Here is a 20,335-nt window from a genome sequence, read left to right as displayed (position 1 = left end):
AAAAACCCCACCTGCTGCTGCTTCCATTCTTTTTTTAAGCTACTACCCCTTCCAAAGTCAGTATTTCATTATGTTTCTGCACTAATTCTGAATTGGAAATAATGACATTCCTTCAGGTACGCTATTTTGTGACAGATATGCAGATTGAGTGTGATAAAAAAAGCTGATATAACAGTACAGACCACAAAGGGAACCTCCAGAGCAGCTGCAGCAGTTCACGGCTCTCTCAAGCCAACCGCTCGGGCTGAAGCTGGTTGTTACTCACACCAGCGCTCCCAGAAGTACTCACAGACCTTACGGCTTCTGCTGTAGTTAAAAAAATAATTGTTTCTTCCTAGCCGTGTTCCAAACAGCACGCAGTTTTTATGGCCAGGACACGGGCTGAAACACAAAGAAAACATTGAACAGGTAGCTAGCTATTCAGTTATCGGCATCCAGTTCACCAAAGAAATCAGGACTTTTGGGGAAAAAATGGGGTAATGCAAATGAAACTATCAAAGCACACATCACAGAAAGAGCAGTAGCACAATCACAGTACTTCCTGAGGGAATAATCTGACAACATCAGGCATCTTTCAGGGTACTATCGTGCAATTTCTTTTGTTTGTTTTGTAAGAGCAGAATGAAGCAAAAAAAAAAAATCAGGAAGAGTACTTTAAATTAATGCTTCATTTTAACATCTCTGCTGCAAATAAACAAACGCACAACATCCTTCCAAAACATTGCAGTCCTCTTGAATGCAACTTGGCTTGGATTTTAAGAAAAACTACACGGCACACCAATAGGAAGAAAAATGAACAAATACTCCACATTTCTAAGTATTCAATGAAAGATCTTCTGGACAAATAACCAAGAAGAACAAGAAGAGGGTCAGTGCCATCCCCTACCACTAAAACAAGACAAAAACTGCTAGGAAGGGTGTAATTTTATGAAGTTGCTATCCTGGATTTCTGGGTATATTTACAAGAATTTTTGCATCCATTTTTGACTGCCAAGTAATCAATTCTGAAATCTTTTATTAAAAAAGGGAAACAGGAAACACCTAAGCAAAGACTTAAGCTCGTCGGGTGATGCCCTCTGGTCTGCCACTTTCCTGGCCTCCTGGCAGATAAGAGCTCGCGACAGACTCCTCTGCGGTTTTGGGGTCCTCTATCCTTCCAGAAATAACCCTCCAAAGGGCCGTCACTTTGCTCCTTGCTGCCTCGGAGTGACAAGGGAAGAAGAATGATGGCACTTCCAGCCTGGTGGTGTTCAGGAAGCTCCAAGGGCCACCAGAGCCAGGAATACAACTGTTTGTTGGGAAGAGAGAGCACGCAGAATTATACATTTTCCATCTGAACAATGCACAGGTTAAGTGGAACGAGGACAAAACACGCTACAGCAGGAACAGCAGACTAAGTAAATAATACAGTACATGATTTTCCAGGCAGCTGAGATGGCAGAACATGGGCTGTATCAGTGTAAAAGACAGCTGAAAGACCCCCAGCAGGGTCACTCCCTCCATCCGTCACCACTTACCAGGTCATCTCAGGGCGGGGAGATGAGTTACTCCAACAAACCGTCAGAAAAAGACACCCGACATCTCCGTAACACAGCTACAGCTTAATACACATCTAAGACTAATTAACATCTCCCCTCTGTGGAAAACAGCAAACCTCCGAGCGTTTCACAGAGGAAACCCCACAAGGTACGACCATCACTGAGAGATAAAGGATTGGTACACGCAGTGAACCGCTCAGCAAACAGAGCAGGGAGGAATAAAAAGTTTTACAGTCTGCGTTATCTCCAAGTTACCGCAGAGCCACCACGGTCTGGGCCTTTCCTACAGCACGAATACGTCTTCCAGAGGCAGGCAGCAGCCAGGAGGGGTTGCGTTCATCAGTGCACGATGCAAGCGCTGCTTTCGGATACAAGGTTGAAAATACAGGTCTCTGTTCTCACTTCACACAAAACAAAAGGAGCATCTTGAGGTTCCTGCACATTCATGGCAAAACAGGAACACGCGGCTGGTCACCAGCAGCGGTCACCCTGCCCCATCCAAGCTGACCTGTGCCACTCCTTGTGTGCTTCAGAAACATTCCTCCTTCAAAGTCACTGTAAGCTGGGTTTGGATTCACACAGAAGAGCCCTGTCAGCACAGCCACTGGGGTTTAGAAAGACGAAATAAGTTTTATTTTTTTTCTTCCCTCCCCCACAAAGTGACGGCTTTCTCTTCCTTTGTGCGCCCACCTGGTTACCTCCTTCCTACCACACCGCAGAGCAGTCCTGTTCCACCTTGGTTTATCAGACTGGGGCCAAGCTTCGGTCACTTCTTCCTTCAGACCTGGCCCTGCCGTCTCCTTAAACCAAGGGGCGTTGTGCTGTGAAGCCAGCACTACCGAATAAACGGTGTTACGCGCTGCCATGGCTGTTTGAACAGCTTCCTTCGCAGATGATCTTAGTAAAAATATTTCTGATCTGCTGCGTGCAAACCCAGAGTAAAATAAAAAGAAAGTGTGTGTCAATGAGCTCCCTAAGAGCACACACGCACAAGAATACTTGGTACGTTCTCAAGAAAAACAGAAAGCTAGTGAGGTGAAGCAAGATGATGAGATAAATATACGGTGAAGAGAAAAGACAGACTCTGACACTGTTCGCTGCCCTCTGCTCCCTGGGGACAGCGCCAGGACCCGAGGGACCGGCCCGGAGCTGGGGCAGGGGAGGGTCAGGCTGGGGGTTAGGGAAAGGTTCTGCACCCAGAGGTGGTCGGGCACTGGGACGGGCTGCCCGGGGACGGGGGCACGGCCCCGAGCTGCCGGAGCTCAAGGAGCGTTTGGACGACGCCCTCGGACACAGGGGCTGGGGTTGGGTGGCCCCGGCGGGGCACCACCGCCCCTCACGCTCCCCGCCGGAGCCGCCGCTGCCCGCCGCCGTCTGAAGGGCGGGCGCCCGGCTCCACAGCGCGGCCTGGCGGCCCCGAGCGGGAACGTGAGGGGAAGCACTCGCCCCGCCCCCGTGCTGGCTGCCGATTGGCTGCTGGGGCTGGCGCCGGCTGCGGAACCAATCGGAGCGGGTAAATAGTGCCTGCACGTGCTGGGGGGGAGGAGGGATGAGAGGGGCAGGCTGCAGAGCCAATCACAGCTCTCAGCCCGCCCCCCGAGTCTATATAAGACAGGGCAAGGGGACGCTCTTCGTCTTGGCGCTGGCAGCCATCTTGTCCCGTGGAGGCGCTGTGTCGCTGCGGCCCTCCGCAGCCCATAAAAGCCCTTTCCCACCGCGCAGCCCTTTCTCCTTCCTCAACCCATTTCATCTGCTAATCTAATTACAGAAACAGCTCAGCCTGTGATTAATTCACACCAAGCAACAGAGCTCCATTGGGAGCACGGTGCTTGGTGCGGGTGACTGAGGGCGGCGGGCACAGCAAGGATACCCAGTGCGTGTCCTTTAGGGAAATAGATAAATAATAATAATAAAATATAATGCCTTACAACAGTAGACCTCAGAAACACACAAGGAAAGTGCAATGTATGAAGCCTTTGCTGAGGTTGCCTGGGAAGGTCAGGCAGTGACCACTGGCTCTCCTTGCCAACACCTTCCTGAATTGTCCTTCCCTACTTTCCTGAAAGTAACACGCTGAGGCAGAATAACGGTTAAGCAGAGCTGCCGTGACTGTCCTGGGAGAGGAATCTGCTCTATAGAAAGAAAATAAAAACCAAAACCCACAAAGAACTGGCAGTGTACTGCCAAAGCGCTCAAACCACCCCAAGAAACATTATGAGTGAAGACGCAGTGTTTCTGCACGAGCTCGTCGGGCGGCGGGATGACTTCAGTGATTTCTGAAGGGACGGTGGCATTTTCATTTGAAGTTTTACTGAAAAGGGTCACAGATTAGCAATTGTACTCTGTATAGTGTTTTATTAGAGGTTTGTTACTGATGTAACAGGCTGAGAACATGGTTTCCAAAAATGTTATTTAATATCTGATTAAATATTTTTCTTTCCGAAGGTAATAAGCCAAAAACAACATTTAAGAATTCACAGTCGTCTCATTTGGCCATGCAATATCTTTCCCAAAAGGTTTATTTTACGGCACAGCTGCAGCTGAAGAAATGGTGTCATTGCTGGTTGTACTTTCAGGCCAATGTAGTTCAGGAGAAAATTGTATCCTTTGTAACAAATATTAGACCACAAAAAGGTGCTGGAGACAAGGCAAAAATGGAAAAAAGAAGAGGAAAAGAAAAAATTAAGAAGGTAAAGAGGAACAAAACGCGGTGTTTTGTTTTGTTTTCCCAAGATCTTTAATGGGCCAGTACACTTCCAAGGTATAACAGTTTTCCATTTCTGATACCAATACTTTATTGGGAATGGATTATGAAGTTACTTCATACAGTGAGATAAAACTGGATATTTTATAACTATGTCATATTGAGGGCGTGGGGGAAATGCATGCATTTTTTTCTTGACCAGCACAGAACTCAGCCCATGTAACTTTTTTACTACCCCAGAGTTACACGGATCCTGTCATGCCTCCTCATGAGAGCCATTAAGTGATATTAGAAATGAAAGCATGCGGTTTCATATAAAAAATTGAGACATGATGTATTATCCACTGACAATCCAGTCTAACAATTTCCATTAGAGACACCTTTTATATTTTTTTTTTAGCAGCTTGACTGAACAATTTTCTTTCACAATTCTTGGACTTGATTTAAAAAGCAATTTATCAGTTTGATCCAGTATCCCCTTTTCTGACGTTTAATACATCATCCAGATTATCGGAAGTTTTAAAAGGTACAGCAGGGAATTGTAGCATTCTCCTTCACAACAGAGGGGATCAGGAAATGATCTGTCTTATTTGTTCCATTGGTGACAACTAATATGCGAGGTATGACAGATTTTCCTTTACGGGGGGTCTTTGGTCTGGGGATTTTTTTAAAACAACAACTTTCTGCTTCCAGCATTTTAAAACTACTTTTTGTTTGCTTTTAATAGCTTTAATAATTTGTTCTTCAAACTCCATCTCAGAAGTTGTACTTCCCTTATCCATTGCTTGTTAGCTTATGTTCATTAGCTTCAGTCGAATCTGGCCTTTCCAGTTATGAAATAATTCAGTTCTTAGGGCATGCTATTTAGCTAGACTGGTTTACTTGCTTCTCTGCCTCATCTTTGGCTAGATATGCCAACTTTTTCACACAATGGTTTATGTAAGTCATCCCTAAGCTAAAGTCAAGATTAAGATGATTCCACATCACTGCAGCACTTGGTGGTAACATCCCACAGGAAAATAAATAAATAAATAAATAATCACAAATTTCTAGTAACAACGATAAGCTCAAAAATTGCATTAATGGCAACGACCTTCCAAGCAACTTTCCAAATTAATCCTCACAGCTTTTCCATAAACCTGGCCTTTTCCATAAATTGTATTAACCTCGTAGTGTAGAAAAAGCCACGAAAGCTTGAGTTAAAATCTAAATACTTTCATCTGCGCTGCCCTATTTTTCAACATCCTCCAGGTGTTGTGACAGAAAGAGCAGCAGTCGGTCTTAGCTCTTCTGACAATAAGCTTCTGTGAAATTACACCGACATAGTATTACATCCTTTGTCTTTAGGACTACAACGAGCCAAGTATAAACCACACGCAGAATGGTATAAGCAAGCCTGTAAGGAAGTGTAACGTAACTGAACTATAAAGGCGTCAGATCTTAAAAGATCCAAAAAAAACAATACCACTTACTCATTTAATTCACCCAATGAGAGCTACAGTGTCTGGGTAGGAAGAGAAGACCATACAGGAAAACAAATTAAAAACGTGTTTTACCGGAATTACAGCACGGCTTAATTGCTTGCACGCATTATAAATAATACAGTTTCCCATCTCAGAAAACAGAACCTTAAGTTTGTTTGTTTGTTTTCATTCAGCGTTTTCATTATTAGGAACTTCATTTGTGGGAGAGACATATCCTGACTGTTCTCATTAAAGGGTGAGCAATGGGGGTGTCCCTCTGGTGGTGCTAATCACCTGGAACCTCCTCTGATAACTTCTAAACCCACTAACTAGTTTCAAATAAAGTCAACGGGGACATAAAAATGCAGGGATACCAACTTCTTGTGTGGAAGAGAAGTAAGATCAGCCTGCTTTCCACGTGCAGTGCTGTACGCGCAGGCAGTCTGGATGCAACGCTCATAGCGATTTCCATGGCTTTTACACTAATTGCTGTCACTTGTGCAGCTGGTGGCGAGGGACAGACACGGGAGGGGTTGACAGAGGAAGTTTAGGGGATGTGGTTGCAGAATATATAGGAATGTTTAGGTGTCAAGGTGAAGATCTAAAGGTTTCAGAGTGAAGGACCATGAGCTGTTTGGTGAAGTGACAAGATATGCTGGGTGGCAGATGGGGCAGGGTTGCAGAGAGGAGGTGTAATGGTTGAACTGCAGTTTGCTTAATGGGGGGCATTGGACGGGAGACTTTTTGGTGAGTTATGCTGGACATGGTAGTTTTACCTTTTTTTTTTTTCAGAACAAAACCAAATGATTAGATGAACAAAGCCTGACAATGAAAAAAAAAAAGAAGAAACAATGAAAAAGTATCATCTGTGGTTTTATCTTCATTCTTCACTTTACAGTTACAAAGAGTGACAAACCGTATTTAGTATTGCATTTAAAACTTGATTAAAATCAGTTTTTGCAGCATCTCTTAGGTTACTTGGAAAAAAGACTACAAAGTAACACCAGTAAAAATGTTACGATCAGTAGGAAGTGAGTAGAGGATTATAATTAAATGATCATGCTTTAGATGGCATGACATATTCTCTACAAAGCCATTGTATTAAAGTGATTTTCCATTCTAAGCCCCCTGAAACCAATTGCTTTACTTAAGGTAACTTAACAAATGACTTCTGACTGATTATGCAGGCTTTTTAGGTTAAGCCTGCAATAATGGCACAAGTTACTCCACTTATCTCAGCACTTTCTTTTACTGTCCTTGTTCTTATCTGTAAACACTAGAGAGGGATGAGGATAAGCCATTAACCTTTCTGCCTTCACACTCTGCAGATGTAACTGGGCTTCATGCTGCTCCTTCTGAATAAGGGTGCCTTATGCAGAGATCCCTAAGCAGATCTGCAGCAGATGCAAATGTTCTACACTGCCGCTTCCTCCCCTCCCACGTGTTCGCCGGTCGGTGTCACCTTGTTTTATGGTTCTGCGAGCAGGCAGGTAAATTCTGGGGAAATTCCACTTTCACGCTCTTACCTTTAGATGACTTCCTTTCCATCACGTTTTGCCTCTTCACTAACGTGAAGACAGCCGTGCCCTGCAGACCACAGCAAGAAAACAAGAACTTCAGTAAGCTTTAATCATTCCAGGCACCTCAACACTTCGTTCAAGAAAGCTTTTGAGTAGTTAGCTTGTTTTCAAATGTAGTTTCCATCTCATGAAACAAAGCTTTTCTTGGGATTCGTACTCTAAAAAGTTTATTTTGCAAATAAATGGATGGTATGAAAAGTTACAGTGAATAAAAACGGCCAGAAAAACAAGCAAAGAACTCTGCATAAAAATAAGCTGTTCTGTAATAACTGCTAAAACCTGTCTCAAAACCACGTTGAATTTAGTGTTAAATTACCAGACAGAACTTAAAAACATAATAATTTTCCATAATTTAAGCCTAGTTTTTCCATGTTTACCTTGCTGTATGTCGCTAGAGAATCAGTAATGATAGCAAACCGGCGCACCCAGCCCACAGCTCTATTTATCAATGGCCCAGTTCCCTCACAAATTAGTCTTTCCCTGACAAATTCAGCTACCCTCGTCGCACATTTTCTGCTACCAATAACGAAGCTCACCATGGCACCCACGCGATTTTGGTATTTTGCAGGAAGCAGTGACACGTTTTGGCTCAGGGAGAACCCGAGTGTGACAAGTCCCCGTGTGTTACCCCTGCAGTGGCGAACCGCTGTCAGAACTCTACACTAGAAGTCACTAGGTGAGTGAGGGAACATTATTTACATTAGAACTAGAACTTTTACATTAGAAGTTACTAGGTGAGGGGGGGAACATCAAGAGCTGCAGGCTGTGGTAGGAGTTAACAGTGCGCATGGACAAGGGGCAGTTCTGTGGGACTGACGGGAGCGTTGGGAAGTGGTCGAGTCACCATCCCTGGAGGTCTTTAAAAGACGTTTAGATGTAGAGCTTAGTGATACGGTTTAGTGGGGGACTGGTTAGTGTTAGGTCAGAGGTTGGACTTGGAGGTCTCTTCCAACCTAGGGGATTCTGGGATTCTGTTTCATGGGGTGACTGTTCACAAACCCTGGGCAGCACAGGGGACAGATACTCCTCCTTGCAGCTCTCACTAAGATCACGGAGGCGAGACCCTGAGGCGAGACCCTGAGGCGAGACCCATGGGGTGAGACCCCTGAGGTGAGACCCCTGAGGCGGGACCCCTGAGGCGGGACCCCTGAGCTGAGACCCTGAGGCGAGACCCCTGAGGCGGGACCCCTGAGGCGGGACCCCTGAGGCGGGACCCAGCGCGGGCCCCGTGGAGCAGCGCAGGCGAACCCCTCCCGCCCGCCCCAGCACCGCCGGGCGAGCGCCCGAGGGCCGCAGGCTCCAGCCGTTGCCGTGGCAACAGGCCCCGCCCCCCGGGCCTCGCGCTCCCCGCTGCCGGAGGCGAGGCGGGGCCGGCTCACATCCTGGCGCGGCGGCGGAAGAGACGGCGCGCCCGGCGGGCGGCGCCCCGGAAGCGCCTCGCGGGGGCTCCTGGGAGTTGTAGTCCCGGCGCGGCGGCGGACCGGCGCCAGAGAGTTGGCGGCGAGGAGGAGGAGGAGGAGGAGGTCGGTGGCGGGGAGCGGGGCCGCGCCGCTCCCACCGGCGGGACCGGGACGGGCGGGGCGGGGGAGGGGCCGCCCACCGGGATCCGAGGCCCGGGGAGCGGAGAGGAGGGAGGGGGCCGGGCCCGCGGCCTGCGGCGGGGAAGGAGCGGGGGGGATGGCTGCCAGGCGGGGCCGCCGCCGGGGCCCGGCGGGGCCGAGCGGGGGCGAGGGGGGCACCGGAGGGGGCCGAGGGGGGCGCGGAGCCCACCGGGGGGGCAGCCTCGGCCCCGGGGGGCCCGGCCCGAGGAGGGGGCGGCGGGGCCGGGCCGGGGGGCGAGGGGGGCGCCGGCCTGGGGGGCCCTGAGGGGCCCTGAGGGGGCGGTCCCGGCCTCGGGGGGAGCCGGCCTGGCCCCAGGGGGGTCCCCGGGGTGGGGGGCCACGGGAGCCCGGCTCCTTTTGTCCCCCCCCCCTCCCTCCCGGGGTTGAGCCCCGTGCAGCCCGGATGCCTCCGGTCCAGGCGCGGGGCTGCTGTGGGGCAGGGCTGGCGGCGCCCCGCGGTCCGGTGCCCCGTGCCCTCCGGGTCACGGCGGTGTCACGCGTGGGACCGTTCTTCTCCACGGCCCTCGCGAGGGCGGCGGGGCTGCCCGGGTAGCCCCCGAGGGAAGTTCCGAGGGCAGCCCGGCCGCTAATGCTTTATTGGTCCCCTTTGCAGCAGCAGGAACCCCGCAGGATAGGAGTGGTAAAGAGAGATTTCTTGCACACCTCCCGTGCTCCTTTGGCCCGAGTAGCGGAAAGCCAAACTGCCTCGCTTTGCGTGGATCCCCACCTAGGTGACCCTTGAAAGTGAACGATACGTAAGGCAATGTAACTTCTCCTTTGTTCTCATGACAAAGCACTTGGGGCTGTACCTCTCTACGTGCTGCTGGAACGTCAGGAGGTGATAACCAGAAGTTCCGTGACACTCACTGTGTGGTGGACGTGGTTTCTCCTCATACATGTGTGTAGCAGTTCTCCAGTGGATCAAAGAAGCCCAACAAAGACCGAATTCCCGGGCCTCTGAGATTTTATCTAGGTTTCCAGTGCCACATTCAGTGGGTTCGTGCCCTGCTTTTGCAGTAGGGGCGTTAAGTCTGTTACTACGAAGCTTTTAGTGTCTCTTATGCCCCTGGGTTTCCAGTACTTTGCCAAGCATGAGGTGTAGAGGCACTCTGCCTTCTGATAGCGTCATTGCACATGGTTGATTCTCATCCCAAATGTATCATTACCTCGTCCGTAAGAGTCCCATGTCATCGTATTCCCCTTCTTCTTAAATCCAGTGTCCTTTGACGCCCACATCTGCCACCTCTCCTGGGGCCTAACAAAATGTATTTCGAGCCTTCCAAAGGCTCCCTCTTTCAATGATGCTCATGCGTCCCCTTCATGTCAGTGCACGGCAAAGCAGCTGCCGTAGTTGGACACCTCTTTTTGGTGTCAGGGTCTTCAGCAGCATCAAAAAGCTGGGATTTCCACCTGGCTGCTGGCTCTGCTAAAACTGGTGGTTCCTCTTGTGAGATCCCCCGTGTTCGGATCCAGCAGATCTGGTTCTGAGTAATCTAGGGATGACGCTGTGGTCTCTTCATAACTAATACCTTAAATCTAAGCTTATCTGTTCAGGCTCTTCTCTCTCTGCCTTGGACACGTTCCTTCAAGATGTGAGAGCTCTAGGAACTTGAACTTCATACAATTTAAAAGGCATCTCCCATCTGAAAGAGCCGTGTTCTGTTCCTGGACCTCGCCTGGACTGTTTCATCTCCCCATGCCTTTGTTCTCCTCCACATCCTGTCCCCGCTCCCATCCGGGCTGACTCCAGCTCTTTGAGACTTGAGGCTGTTCATGGTTGCCCACTAATTGTCCCCATCTCAACTGGAGATCTGCTGCTTGTCAGTGGGGCTCTCAGTTGTTAATCTTGTAAGCTCATCCGTGTAGGGTTTTATGGTATTTTTTTTTCTCAGTTTTGAAGAGAAAAGACCACTTTCTTCAACTTTATCTTGTGCTTATTTTTGAAAGTGCCACTCTGCCCTCCTCAGTGTAGGTGAGACGTTCTTCATTCTCCTTTCCACTGATCTGCGCTCCGTAGATGAGACCTGCTCTTTCTCTGAATGTTACATTGGTCTACGAGAGCGTTCCGGGATAATTTCCCAGTGTTCTTTGGAATGGGCTCAGTCTGCTTGCAGGCAAATGGCTTCCCCAGTTTTGTCATGCTTAGAAATTTGGGAGGAAGATGTTGCCTTTACCTCCGTTACTGAGATCCAGGAGTGTACGGTGGTGTTCATCATACTTGTGGTTGTCTTTCTCCAATGACTTCAGAGCGTTTGAAGACTTGCTCTTCTGTGTTGGAACAATTTTGGACTCGATTTATCAGGAATACTATTGGCTTTCGGACGGTTTGTACCCAGTCAGAGATGGTCTGTGCGTGAAGGGGACGCCAGGCTGGTATGTGGCTGCTCTTCACACTCGTAGTTTGCATTCTCCTGTGCCATTGATGGTTGGACGCTTCAGCCTTGAGAATCTTGCTCAACTGCCACAGCAGAGCTTTCTAACTGACCAGTGCAGCCAGTTATTTGCACTAAGGCTGTTTTCTTCAGCCACCTTGATAATTACTACAGCATGTACGGCTTTTAATTTTTAAACGGGCCAAATAACTGTGTTTTTGATTCAGCCGTTGGAAAAGGCAAAGCGTAGATGTGTCAGCAAAAGCCGGTTTGGTTTCGTGTGCCTGTAGGGAGCTGATGTGCTGGAGGAGGTGTCCTGTCCGCACAGCGGTGTTCTAAAAGCCGTGCCATTTTAGGCCTCATTTGCTGTCGCTGAAGGAAACACTAATTTTGTCATTAGTTTCACCGAAGGCAAAGGCAAATCACGTGAAAGCATAATACTTGTAGGAAGCGAGTTGTGTACACAGGAATAGCCGTTAGCATGGGTAGTTAATGTTAGCGCTGCGTAAATAAGGACCCTCACCGATCTGAGCTGTTTGTTAAAAAATCCTCGTTAATTCTCATTATCATTCTCTATTAACGAGAATGCCTAAAATGTATTCAATATTGGGCATGCCAGATGCAAAAACCCCAAACCGAGTTGATTGTTTTCATTTTTCTCTTATTTAAGTAAAAGTAATTTCAATAAGAAAACAAAATAGAAAATCTAATGTAATTTCAGTAACAAAGTTTACCAAAAGCGCGCGTCTCTGTCTCTGCGTGTTTTGCTTTAAGGAAAGAAGAAATGACGGCCGTGGTCTCCCTGTCTGTGGTGTTCAGACTTAAAAAGGTTTAAGAAACTCTGCCTAAGCCAGTATCATCGAGCAGACAAAAGCATTTCCAAAACCTACAACCTGCCCTTTGGGTGTAGAGCAGCCAGTTACAACAGGATAGCAATTAGTACGTGATTCAAATGAGACAGGCAGGATAGAAACGCCAAGGTGAAATTCGTTGGGGACTGTCGGCTTTGTTTTGTGCTCAAGACAGCTGCTTTCACAAGTTCGAAGCACTTTAAACATCTCAAAGGAAAGATTAATTCTAACTTCCTGCTCCTTTTTGCTACTCTTGCTTTCCTAGGAATCATCGCTTTCTGCCATGATGGAGATGTTCTCATTGAATTCCCTTAAAGGTAAGCACCTGAGACAATCTTACAATTGAACATTTTTTTTTCTTTTATTAGAGATTTAACACTATGGCAGACTCCTCAAGAAAATTACTTTCTAAAGAAACAGTACTGTCCTTCTCTCTGCTGGATAAACGCGAGGTTTGTCCTGCATATGACTTTGTCAGGCTTCCTTCTCAGCCTTAGGGACAGAAAGGGAAGTAGGTGTGAATTTACCTGGGCTAGGGATAGGTGTGTAACACACGATGCCGAATTTTGGTTGTGACAGGCTTTTTCTCCAAGGGGAGCCCAGCCTGCACGACTTTTAGCTCGCTTCGTGTGTAGCTTGTAACAGTTGTAACAACAACAGTTGTTGTTGTGGCCAACCTAACTGAATTCTGCCCTGGTTAGTGTAGCGCATGAGTAAGCGTTGCCCTAAGCTTGGGGCAGGCCAACCAAGTGTTAGAGAATTTCAGGTAGAGGACAGATTCTGGAAAGGGGAAGGACCTGTTGTGCCACCCAGTAAACAACAACGTAGACCTGGGGGAAGAAAGCTAAATAGGGAACTGTTTAGCTCTCAGTAAGGGCTTTTTTTTTGCCTTCTTAATTTTATCCTCCTACTCATAGCTGCATCCTTTTGTACCAATTCAGTGAGTGATTTCTCCCTAGTGTTTGCATACTTTAAATATTTGTCAACTGTTATCATGTCCTTATTTTCCTGTCATTGCTTTGCCAACCTCTTCATTTATTTATTTTTTTAAATTCCTTCATTCAGTGGCTGTTTTTGTTTGTTTGTTTTGTTTTCCTTTGTTGTTCTTTTCTGAATTCTGTTACTTGGCCTTAAAATAAGGAGCATAGCGTGGAATAAAATACTCCAGATATGGCCGATCCGGTGACGGATCGCTGCCTCCCGTCTCGGGGAAGTAATGCTTCTGCTTTAGCTCTTGGGGAACACGAGCGTACCAGCCGTTCTTGTAACGCTGCCATGCTAATCAAGTGAGTCACCAGTGTTTGTGGGTTCCATATTTAAAACAAAAATTCCCATAATGCTCGATATATCCAGGGTGTTAATTAGGTATGAAGTAATTTTAGTTGGAATTAAAAAGCCTCTGACCTGTCAAATAAAGCGTGACCTGGGTTGGAGCCTGAGAGAGGAGGAACTTTCCTGAGAGGGCTAGTGGTTTGTCATGGCCAGGCTGGGTTTGGGGCTCTGGATGCTGTAGCGCTTCTGCTCCGGGGGAAAAGGAAGCCTTTAAAGTAACATGGTTTGTTAATGCGCTTCTGCACGGTGCTGCAGCCTTTGCAAAGGCTTGGCTAGCGAAGATGAATTAACCACAGCTCATCGAAGTGAGCCTGAACTGGCAAAGCCTGGGAGGATGGCTTTAAGTGATGACTTATATGCTGTTTAACTCTCATCTCTGCAAAATAAAGGTACTTGGATTGAATTTACGCAATCTGTGACTTCTGGAATTTTTTAATAAATTGAGTCTTAGTTATTTTTTCTGTGCTCACAAGATAAGTTTTGTATCACTCACGGTGACAAACCACTAGCCCTGCTCGTGTCTAACTTTCCGTGTACCACCACACTGTCTTTCAGCATCTCCCAGGTTTCTCCTTCCCACTGACTGTGCGTTTCCGAGATTTTCCCAGACATGTGCTTTATTTATGTTTTCTTTCGCTTGTTTTGATTTTAATCATTGCGTTCTCCAGCCATGGTTTATCTCTATAGGGCTCTTGTTCTTTTTTTTGTGTGCCTCTTCAAGATAAAGTTTTGTGTTTGTTTTTACAAACTGTACGCAGACAAATCACTAGCAAACTCACAGAGGCTCTGAGATGTATATTAGAAAAGGCAAATTTGTATAGTAAGATTTTTTTCAAATGTTCATGTATGAATGCTGTTCCGAAGATATACCTCTTTATACAGGATTTTGTGTGATAACTTTCCATTTCTTGAACCTCTTCTTGAGGAGTACAAGCTTTGTAGAGCTTGTGTCAAGTTATGTTAGTCCTTTTGTGGTTTACTGGGGATTTCTTTTTCTGATTTAAAAATCTTTTTTCATCATGATGTTTAAACAACTATTCACGTGAAATTTTTGGCTTACACACGAAATATTCACTGAGTAATAAGCCATTTAACATGGAAAGGGTGCCCTGCTGTAAAGAAGCACACAACCTAATGGTGTGTAGATGTATGTTGCAGCCAGGGATGAAAACATATACATGCAAACTTTATATATAAGTAATTTGGGCTTTTTTAAATATAAAAAGGCATAAAGAGCCCTAAGTCACTCGTACAGAACCGAACAGCAGGGTCTGCTTCCAAGAGGGGAAATTGTGTGAGAAGGGAAAGGCACTGCGGTCTTGCCATGTAACTGACTCAAAAGTTTTGGTGTTTATCTCTGATATTAGAAAATGATATGCTGCAAGCAGGCTTCATTTTTAGTAACAAACACACCTGGGCACGAATTGCACAACCTGCACGTGAGTGAGGGTGCAGGCGGGGTGCTCGTGTGGATGAAAACAAGTGAGAAACCCCCGCGACTTTCAGGCTCCGGGGCAGCTTCTGAATTTCCACTTCTCAGTTATTCTGGTTTTATGAAGGCAATCGGGAAGATTGCTTTGCCTGTTGCCAGAAGCGTGTGCAGGAGGGAAACCGAGGGTAGCCAGAGTCGCAGCCGGAGCTGCTGAACTTTGTGTGGAGCAGCTCAGGAGCGGCTCGTGAGGAGGGAGGGATGGCTGCGCGTGTCGGCGGAGCCATCGCCAGGCGCTCGGACCTCGGAGCCAATGCCTCATCCCCACGTTTCTCGGGGTGTGTGTGAAGACATCCTTTTTTTTTTGTTTTTGTGATATCTCCAAAACGTTTCTGAGCCCCTTTGAGGCGACCTGCGTGCGTCTGGCGCGAATGATCTTTGATGCAAACGGCTCCGTGCTCGGCAGCAGCCGGGACACGGCCAGCCGCTCCCCGCGAGGAGCCGGTTGGGTTTTTTGTTCTTTTTTCCTCCACTTTTCCCTCATTTTTTATTTTTTTTTTTCCCCTCAGCGCCGGGTCCTCCCCGCCTGAGGTGCCTTGGGGGGGCGCTGTGGCGGGGAGGCGGCGCCCCGGGGCCCGGCCCGGCCCGGCCCGGCCCAGCCGCTGCCTCTGCCCCGAGACCGGCACCGGGCGGCCTCAAGATGGCGGCGCTGGGGCTGCTGCTGCAGGCGGCGGCGGGCTGCGGCTCGGCCGGGCCGCTGCGCCTCTGCCGCCGCTACCGGGGGGCTCGGGGGCTCTGCAGCCGCCTGCCGGCGCCCGAGAGCTCCGAGGAGGCCCGGCAGCAGGAGGAGGAGGAGCCGCAGCCGGCGGCGGGCGGCGAGGGGGAGGACGCCGCCATGGGGATGGGTGAGGCGGGGGCGGCGGGGAGCGGCGGGCAGGGCAAGGACGGGGAAGCGGGCCGCACCGGGCCGGGTTAAACCGAGCTGAACGGGGCCGAGCCGAGCTGAACCGGGCTGAGCCGCACGCAGCGGAAGGGAGGAGCGAGCCCCGCTGCCCGGTGCTGGGAGGAGGAGGCGGCGGCGGCGGCGTGTGCGCGCCCACGTCCCTCCCGCCCCCCTCCTGCAGCCGGGCCGAGCCGAGCCGGGCCGCGCCGCCGGGCCGGGCCCTCACGGCGAGCACCGGGGGGGGGGGGAGCAGCGGCCACCGGCGGGGAGCGGCGCGGCCTGAGGGGCCCCGGGCCGGGCCGGGATGCGCGGCAAGGGAGAGGAGCCGGGAGGCTGCGGCGGGGTCTGCACGCTCGGCTGCGCCGCCGCCGCCGCAGGTACCGGGGCCGGGGGGGGGGGGGGGGTTGGAGGCGGCGGGAGCCGGGGCCGGGCCCTTTGTGGCGGCCGCGCCCTTTGTTGGCGGCCGGGCAGAGCCGGGGCTGCCCGCGGGGCCTCTCAAGGTCGCGGCTCCGGAGCCGGGCCCGGCCGGGGGGCACCCGCCGGGGCTCCCGGAGCGCCCCCGGGGCTCGGGGGGGGGCCGCGGGGCCGCGATCCGCGTGCGAAAGGGCCCGGCCCCGCACCGCCGGGGTCAGAGGGAACCCTCGCTCCTCTTTAACACGCGCCCGCCTTCACGCGTGGGCTCTGACGCCTCGCGTGGGCACTCGCATCCCTGAGGTGACCGCCGGCCGGCGGGGGTGCGAGCGGCTTTGTGCCGGGCCCGCTGCTTGTGGGGTGCCACCGGTGTTCAGAGCCCGGCTCTGCCCCCACTGCCGCCTCCTGGGCTCTCATCTTCCCCTTGGGAAGTCTGTTTGTCGTGCGTTAAAGATGCTTGGTTTTTTTTTTTCGTTTTTTTTTTTCCTTCCCTCCGTGTTCCGTGCTTCCCTCCCACCCCCGGCACTTACTAATTAGTTATTCGTAATTGTCTCTCTGGTTCCTAAGTTCTTTGGGCTCTCAGTTCCCTTTTCCTTTCAGAAGCTTTGCCGAGCTTTATCCCGTGGTTCAGAGTCATTCCTCAAGTGTTGCGTTCAAGCCGTTTGATGAAGCAAATGAACTTATTTCTGAAGTAAATGCTAAAGCGCCCCAAGTTGTTTAATGGGCTCATTCAGGTGTTGCCTGAGAAAAGCAGAGAACCGCGGTTTTTTCCCCCTTTTGTGCTACAACCCTCAGCGCTCTTGCAGACGTCCATTGTCAGAGGGTGCTTGAGGGCTTCATCCCGGGGTTTCGTTTCACTCCTGCGGCTGCGGTGCGTCCTGTGAGGTCCCCTGGAGCCCAGGGGCAGCGCCGAGGGCGGATCTGCTGGGACCGGCCTCGTCCTGCTGCTCTGCGCGCAGCTCGACCGCACGCAGCGTGCGTGGGGAGTTCGGAGATGGCAGAAGGTGCGCTCCAGATAAGCAAATAAAATGTCCCCAGGGTCCCGCTGCAGGTCTGCCCTGCCCGTAGGGCTGCAGCTTGAACGTGCGGAAATCGTGAAAGTTATTTTAAAAGCTTTTAAAAGTGAGTGCTGTGCCTGCAAGTTGAAGTCTTGTTAGCTATCCCTGGTTGACTACTTTTGTTGCTAGCCCTGGATACTCTTACCAATGTGGAAAAAGAAACTGGGATCTGAGGCCAGCTCTAAGCCTTGCAGTATTACATCGGTGCTCGCATCAGGGTTCCCTTTGCTGGCCCAAACGTGGGATTTTGGAGCGGGATTTGGGATGAAGGTAGCTTCCCTGCCTGCTCAGTCAGGTCTGTGGCACTTCACTCTTTATTAAGACTTATGTGATCTTGACCTCTCTTTTTGCTCTAAGAAGCAATCTTTCTCTGCAGCTAACTAAATTTGCCATCTCCTCATGTCACGGAAGGACCCAGGCTGGAGACCCTCGGGGTGCCGTGTGGCCGGATCCCCCTCTCGGAGCAGGGCCAGCCTGGCACGGCTCGGCCAGGGCTGTGTGCGGCCGAGTTCTGAGCCTGTCCCAGCGGGAGGCTGGCCCCTGGTGCAGTGTTAAATTTGTTCTTCTTTAGGCAAGAACCACACGTGGGTTTTTATTTCTGTGCGTACTCGAAGGGAACCTTGGTCAGGGTCTGTAGATGATTTTAAAAAAAAAGAAAAAGGTAATATTGTTTTGGTGTGCTCTCAGCTGGTGGAACCTTTTTTTCTCTTGCCATTTCTCACTAGTAAAGTGTGCCTGGGCTAATTCCTTATGAAGTGGCTCTTTTGGAGCCCCAAGGCTTTCTTCTTCCCTGTGAATTTTTGATCTGTTAGGAGCATTCTTCACTGAGATGAATATATAAGCGGGAGCTTACGTCTTGGTGAGCGTTGCGTTTAATACTTTGTCCTTGCTGCTCATTTGTTGCTTCTCTAGGGAAGAGAATCTCAGGGAAGACAGAAACTGTTAAAATCGATCCAGCGCTCCTCTGTCTTCCTTGAACAAGACCATGGGCCATTTTATTCGTGCTCTTGCTGTACCTGCTGGTGTCTTTACTTGGCAGGCTTGTTGAGGTTAATAGAAGGCTTAGCCACTACGCATAGGAGGGTTTTTTCTTTCAGAGTTGCTTGGAATTATCGTTGGCTTCCACCATCAAGTTCAGCTGAAGCACTCTCTGGCTTTGAGGAGCAGGAATTAGTTAACTGGCTTCATTTGGCAAACCCACCCTGAGCTGTCTGTTATCTGAGACAGGCTTTTAATATTCCTTCGTGGTGTCGGAGCTGAGGTGCGGACACCATGCGTGGTTCTGGCTCGATTGGAATTGGGCGTGAAAATCAGCTTCTTTTTGTTGTTTTTCAGGGAGTATTAGTCTGTATTCCTTGTCTCGGCAGGGCTGTGACTTCCATTAGCGTCGTTCCTACCCAAATATCCGTTCTCAGCAGTCGGAGAGCTCAGGCACTCTCCGGATGAGGGTGCCAAGAAATCCAATCTGTCGGGGAGGAAACATTCTGCAAATCCAGGGCTGTGGTTTCGGGTTGTTTCTTTAAAAACGATGAGCGAGGCATGGCTTCGTGCAAAATAAGATCCTTTCAGCTCTTGATTTCGGGATAAGAATGGACTGAGGGTGATCCATCAAGCCTTGGGGTTGCTGTTGATACGTCAGATGGCACTGCTGAATATGGCATTGTCAGCTGTGAAGAAGACATTGTGTCTCAGCTGGTAATTCAGAGCCTCAACTGCAAGCCGGATCTCAGCTTTGTCACTTAGAGACCCTATTCTTCTTTGCTTGAGAATGGATTAAATATTTAGTCCTGACTGAGGAGTCACCTCAGAATCTGAGGAATTGGCTCGCCTTAGGTAAATGCATATTTTTTTTTCCGGGCATTTAAAAAGAATGTACTTCTTGCCTCCATCTGCTCCGTATCACAGAATTCCTCGGGGTATTGCTTTTGAAAGGAGAAGCAACTAGGGGCCAAAGAATACAGGCCGCTGCTAGAGGGATTTATTTATGTCTCCTTTATTAAATGAATTGTATAGGACATTTGGGAATTGGGCTACTATTCCTCCCTCCAAGCGTCCCAGCAGCGTGGGCTGGAATAGACATGTAGAGGGCTAAAATTTTAGTTGCTTTTTCCAGTTTTCGTGAACAGGTGGAAGTCTGAATGTAGCGGTGCTTGCTGTGCGGCCGGGTGGGTGCCTCGTGTTCGCTGTGCAATTGCAGAAAATTGGCTCGTGGTTCTTCGAGACTGGGACCCTTTTCGTGCTGCCCTGGCCAGTACTTGGAAGGTGCAAGAGGAGTTCCTAACACAGAGTACTTCCTGCTCCCTAGCCCTGTGCGTTGTCCGAGGGGTTTGCACAGGTATTTGTGAGAAACAGCAGCCCGAGGGCTCTCTTATTATTCTTTGTAACGGCAGTGCTGGGGCTGGCTGTCACACCTGGGAGTGGTGGAAGGCCGGTGTGCGTTGCACGCTGTTTTCCCCGTCGGTACGGCCAAGGAGACGGGGCAGGTTCCAGGTTTGTTTTGATGCCGCCCCTGGGTAGCAGGTGGAAAAGTAACCCCGAACGGAGCCAGTTGCCAGTCAGACAGCTGTCGGATTGCAGAGCAACCTGTCCTCAGATGATATCCAGCTCTCGGCGTCCTTATCGCAGGGCACGGAGGTTGTGTTCCAGCATCACTCTGCGTGCTAAGGAACCCAAACTCCCGCAGTAGCTGGGCCGTTTGCCTTCTGGAAGCCGTTTCTCTGAGGTTCAGCTGGTTCTTCTGTGCTTCCGAGGAAGAACTTGCAAGCCTGGCACCAGTAACTTCTTTTCTGAGCCCTGGGTCAGCACGCTGGCTTTTTGGTGCTGCCGTTGGAGAGGGCGATGGGATCAACAACGTGGTTTTTGCTCGGCCTTACCCCAGGATCTCCAGCCTGACCTCCTGGTAACTTCACTTTTCTCTTGAACGCAGCTCCCTATGTCCGCATTACAGGGCTCTTTGCTTAAATACTTCCTGCTTTGGAGGCAGTCGTTGTCTAGCTTCATTACAGCAACTCTGTGATCGGAGATTTTAGGAGAATGCAACGGCAGCTCTCGGT

General features: G+C 49.9%; 1 protein-coding gene across 4 annotated transcripts in view; it reads left to right on the top strand.

Moving 5' to 3' along the window:
- Positions 1-8,686: 8,686 nt before the first annotated feature.
- The window catches only part of DHX30 (DExH-box helicase 30), a 35,060-nt gene continuing 23,411 nt past the window's right edge, over positions 8,687-20,335 (top strand). The window contains exons 1-2 of one of the 4 annotated variants that reach the window (XM_080581429.1): positions 8,687-8,808; positions 12,375-12,426. In XM_080581429.1, coding sequence (XP_080437555.1) covers positions 12,393-12,426 — 34 coding nt within the window. In that variant the 5' untranslated portion in view covers positions 8,687-8,808; positions 12,375-12,392. Of the gene's footprint in view, positions 8,809-12,374; positions 12,427-15,497; positions 15,776-15,843; positions 16,191-20,335 lie in introns of those variants that run through there. The other 3 variants (XM_080581430.1, XM_080581427.1, XM_080581428.1) reach the window with 3 other exon arrangements.

The sequence above is a fragment of the Anser brachyrhynchus genome (genome assembly GCF_964034855.1).
Source record: "Anser brachyrhynchus genome assembly, chromosome: 2".
Taxonomy (NCBI): Eukaryota; Metazoa; Chordata; class Aves; order Anseriformes; family Anatidae; genus Anser; species Anser brachyrhynchus.
The sequence above is the reverse complement of the archived record's forward strand: the minus strand, read 5'-3'. Positions and strand labels throughout refer to the sequence as shown.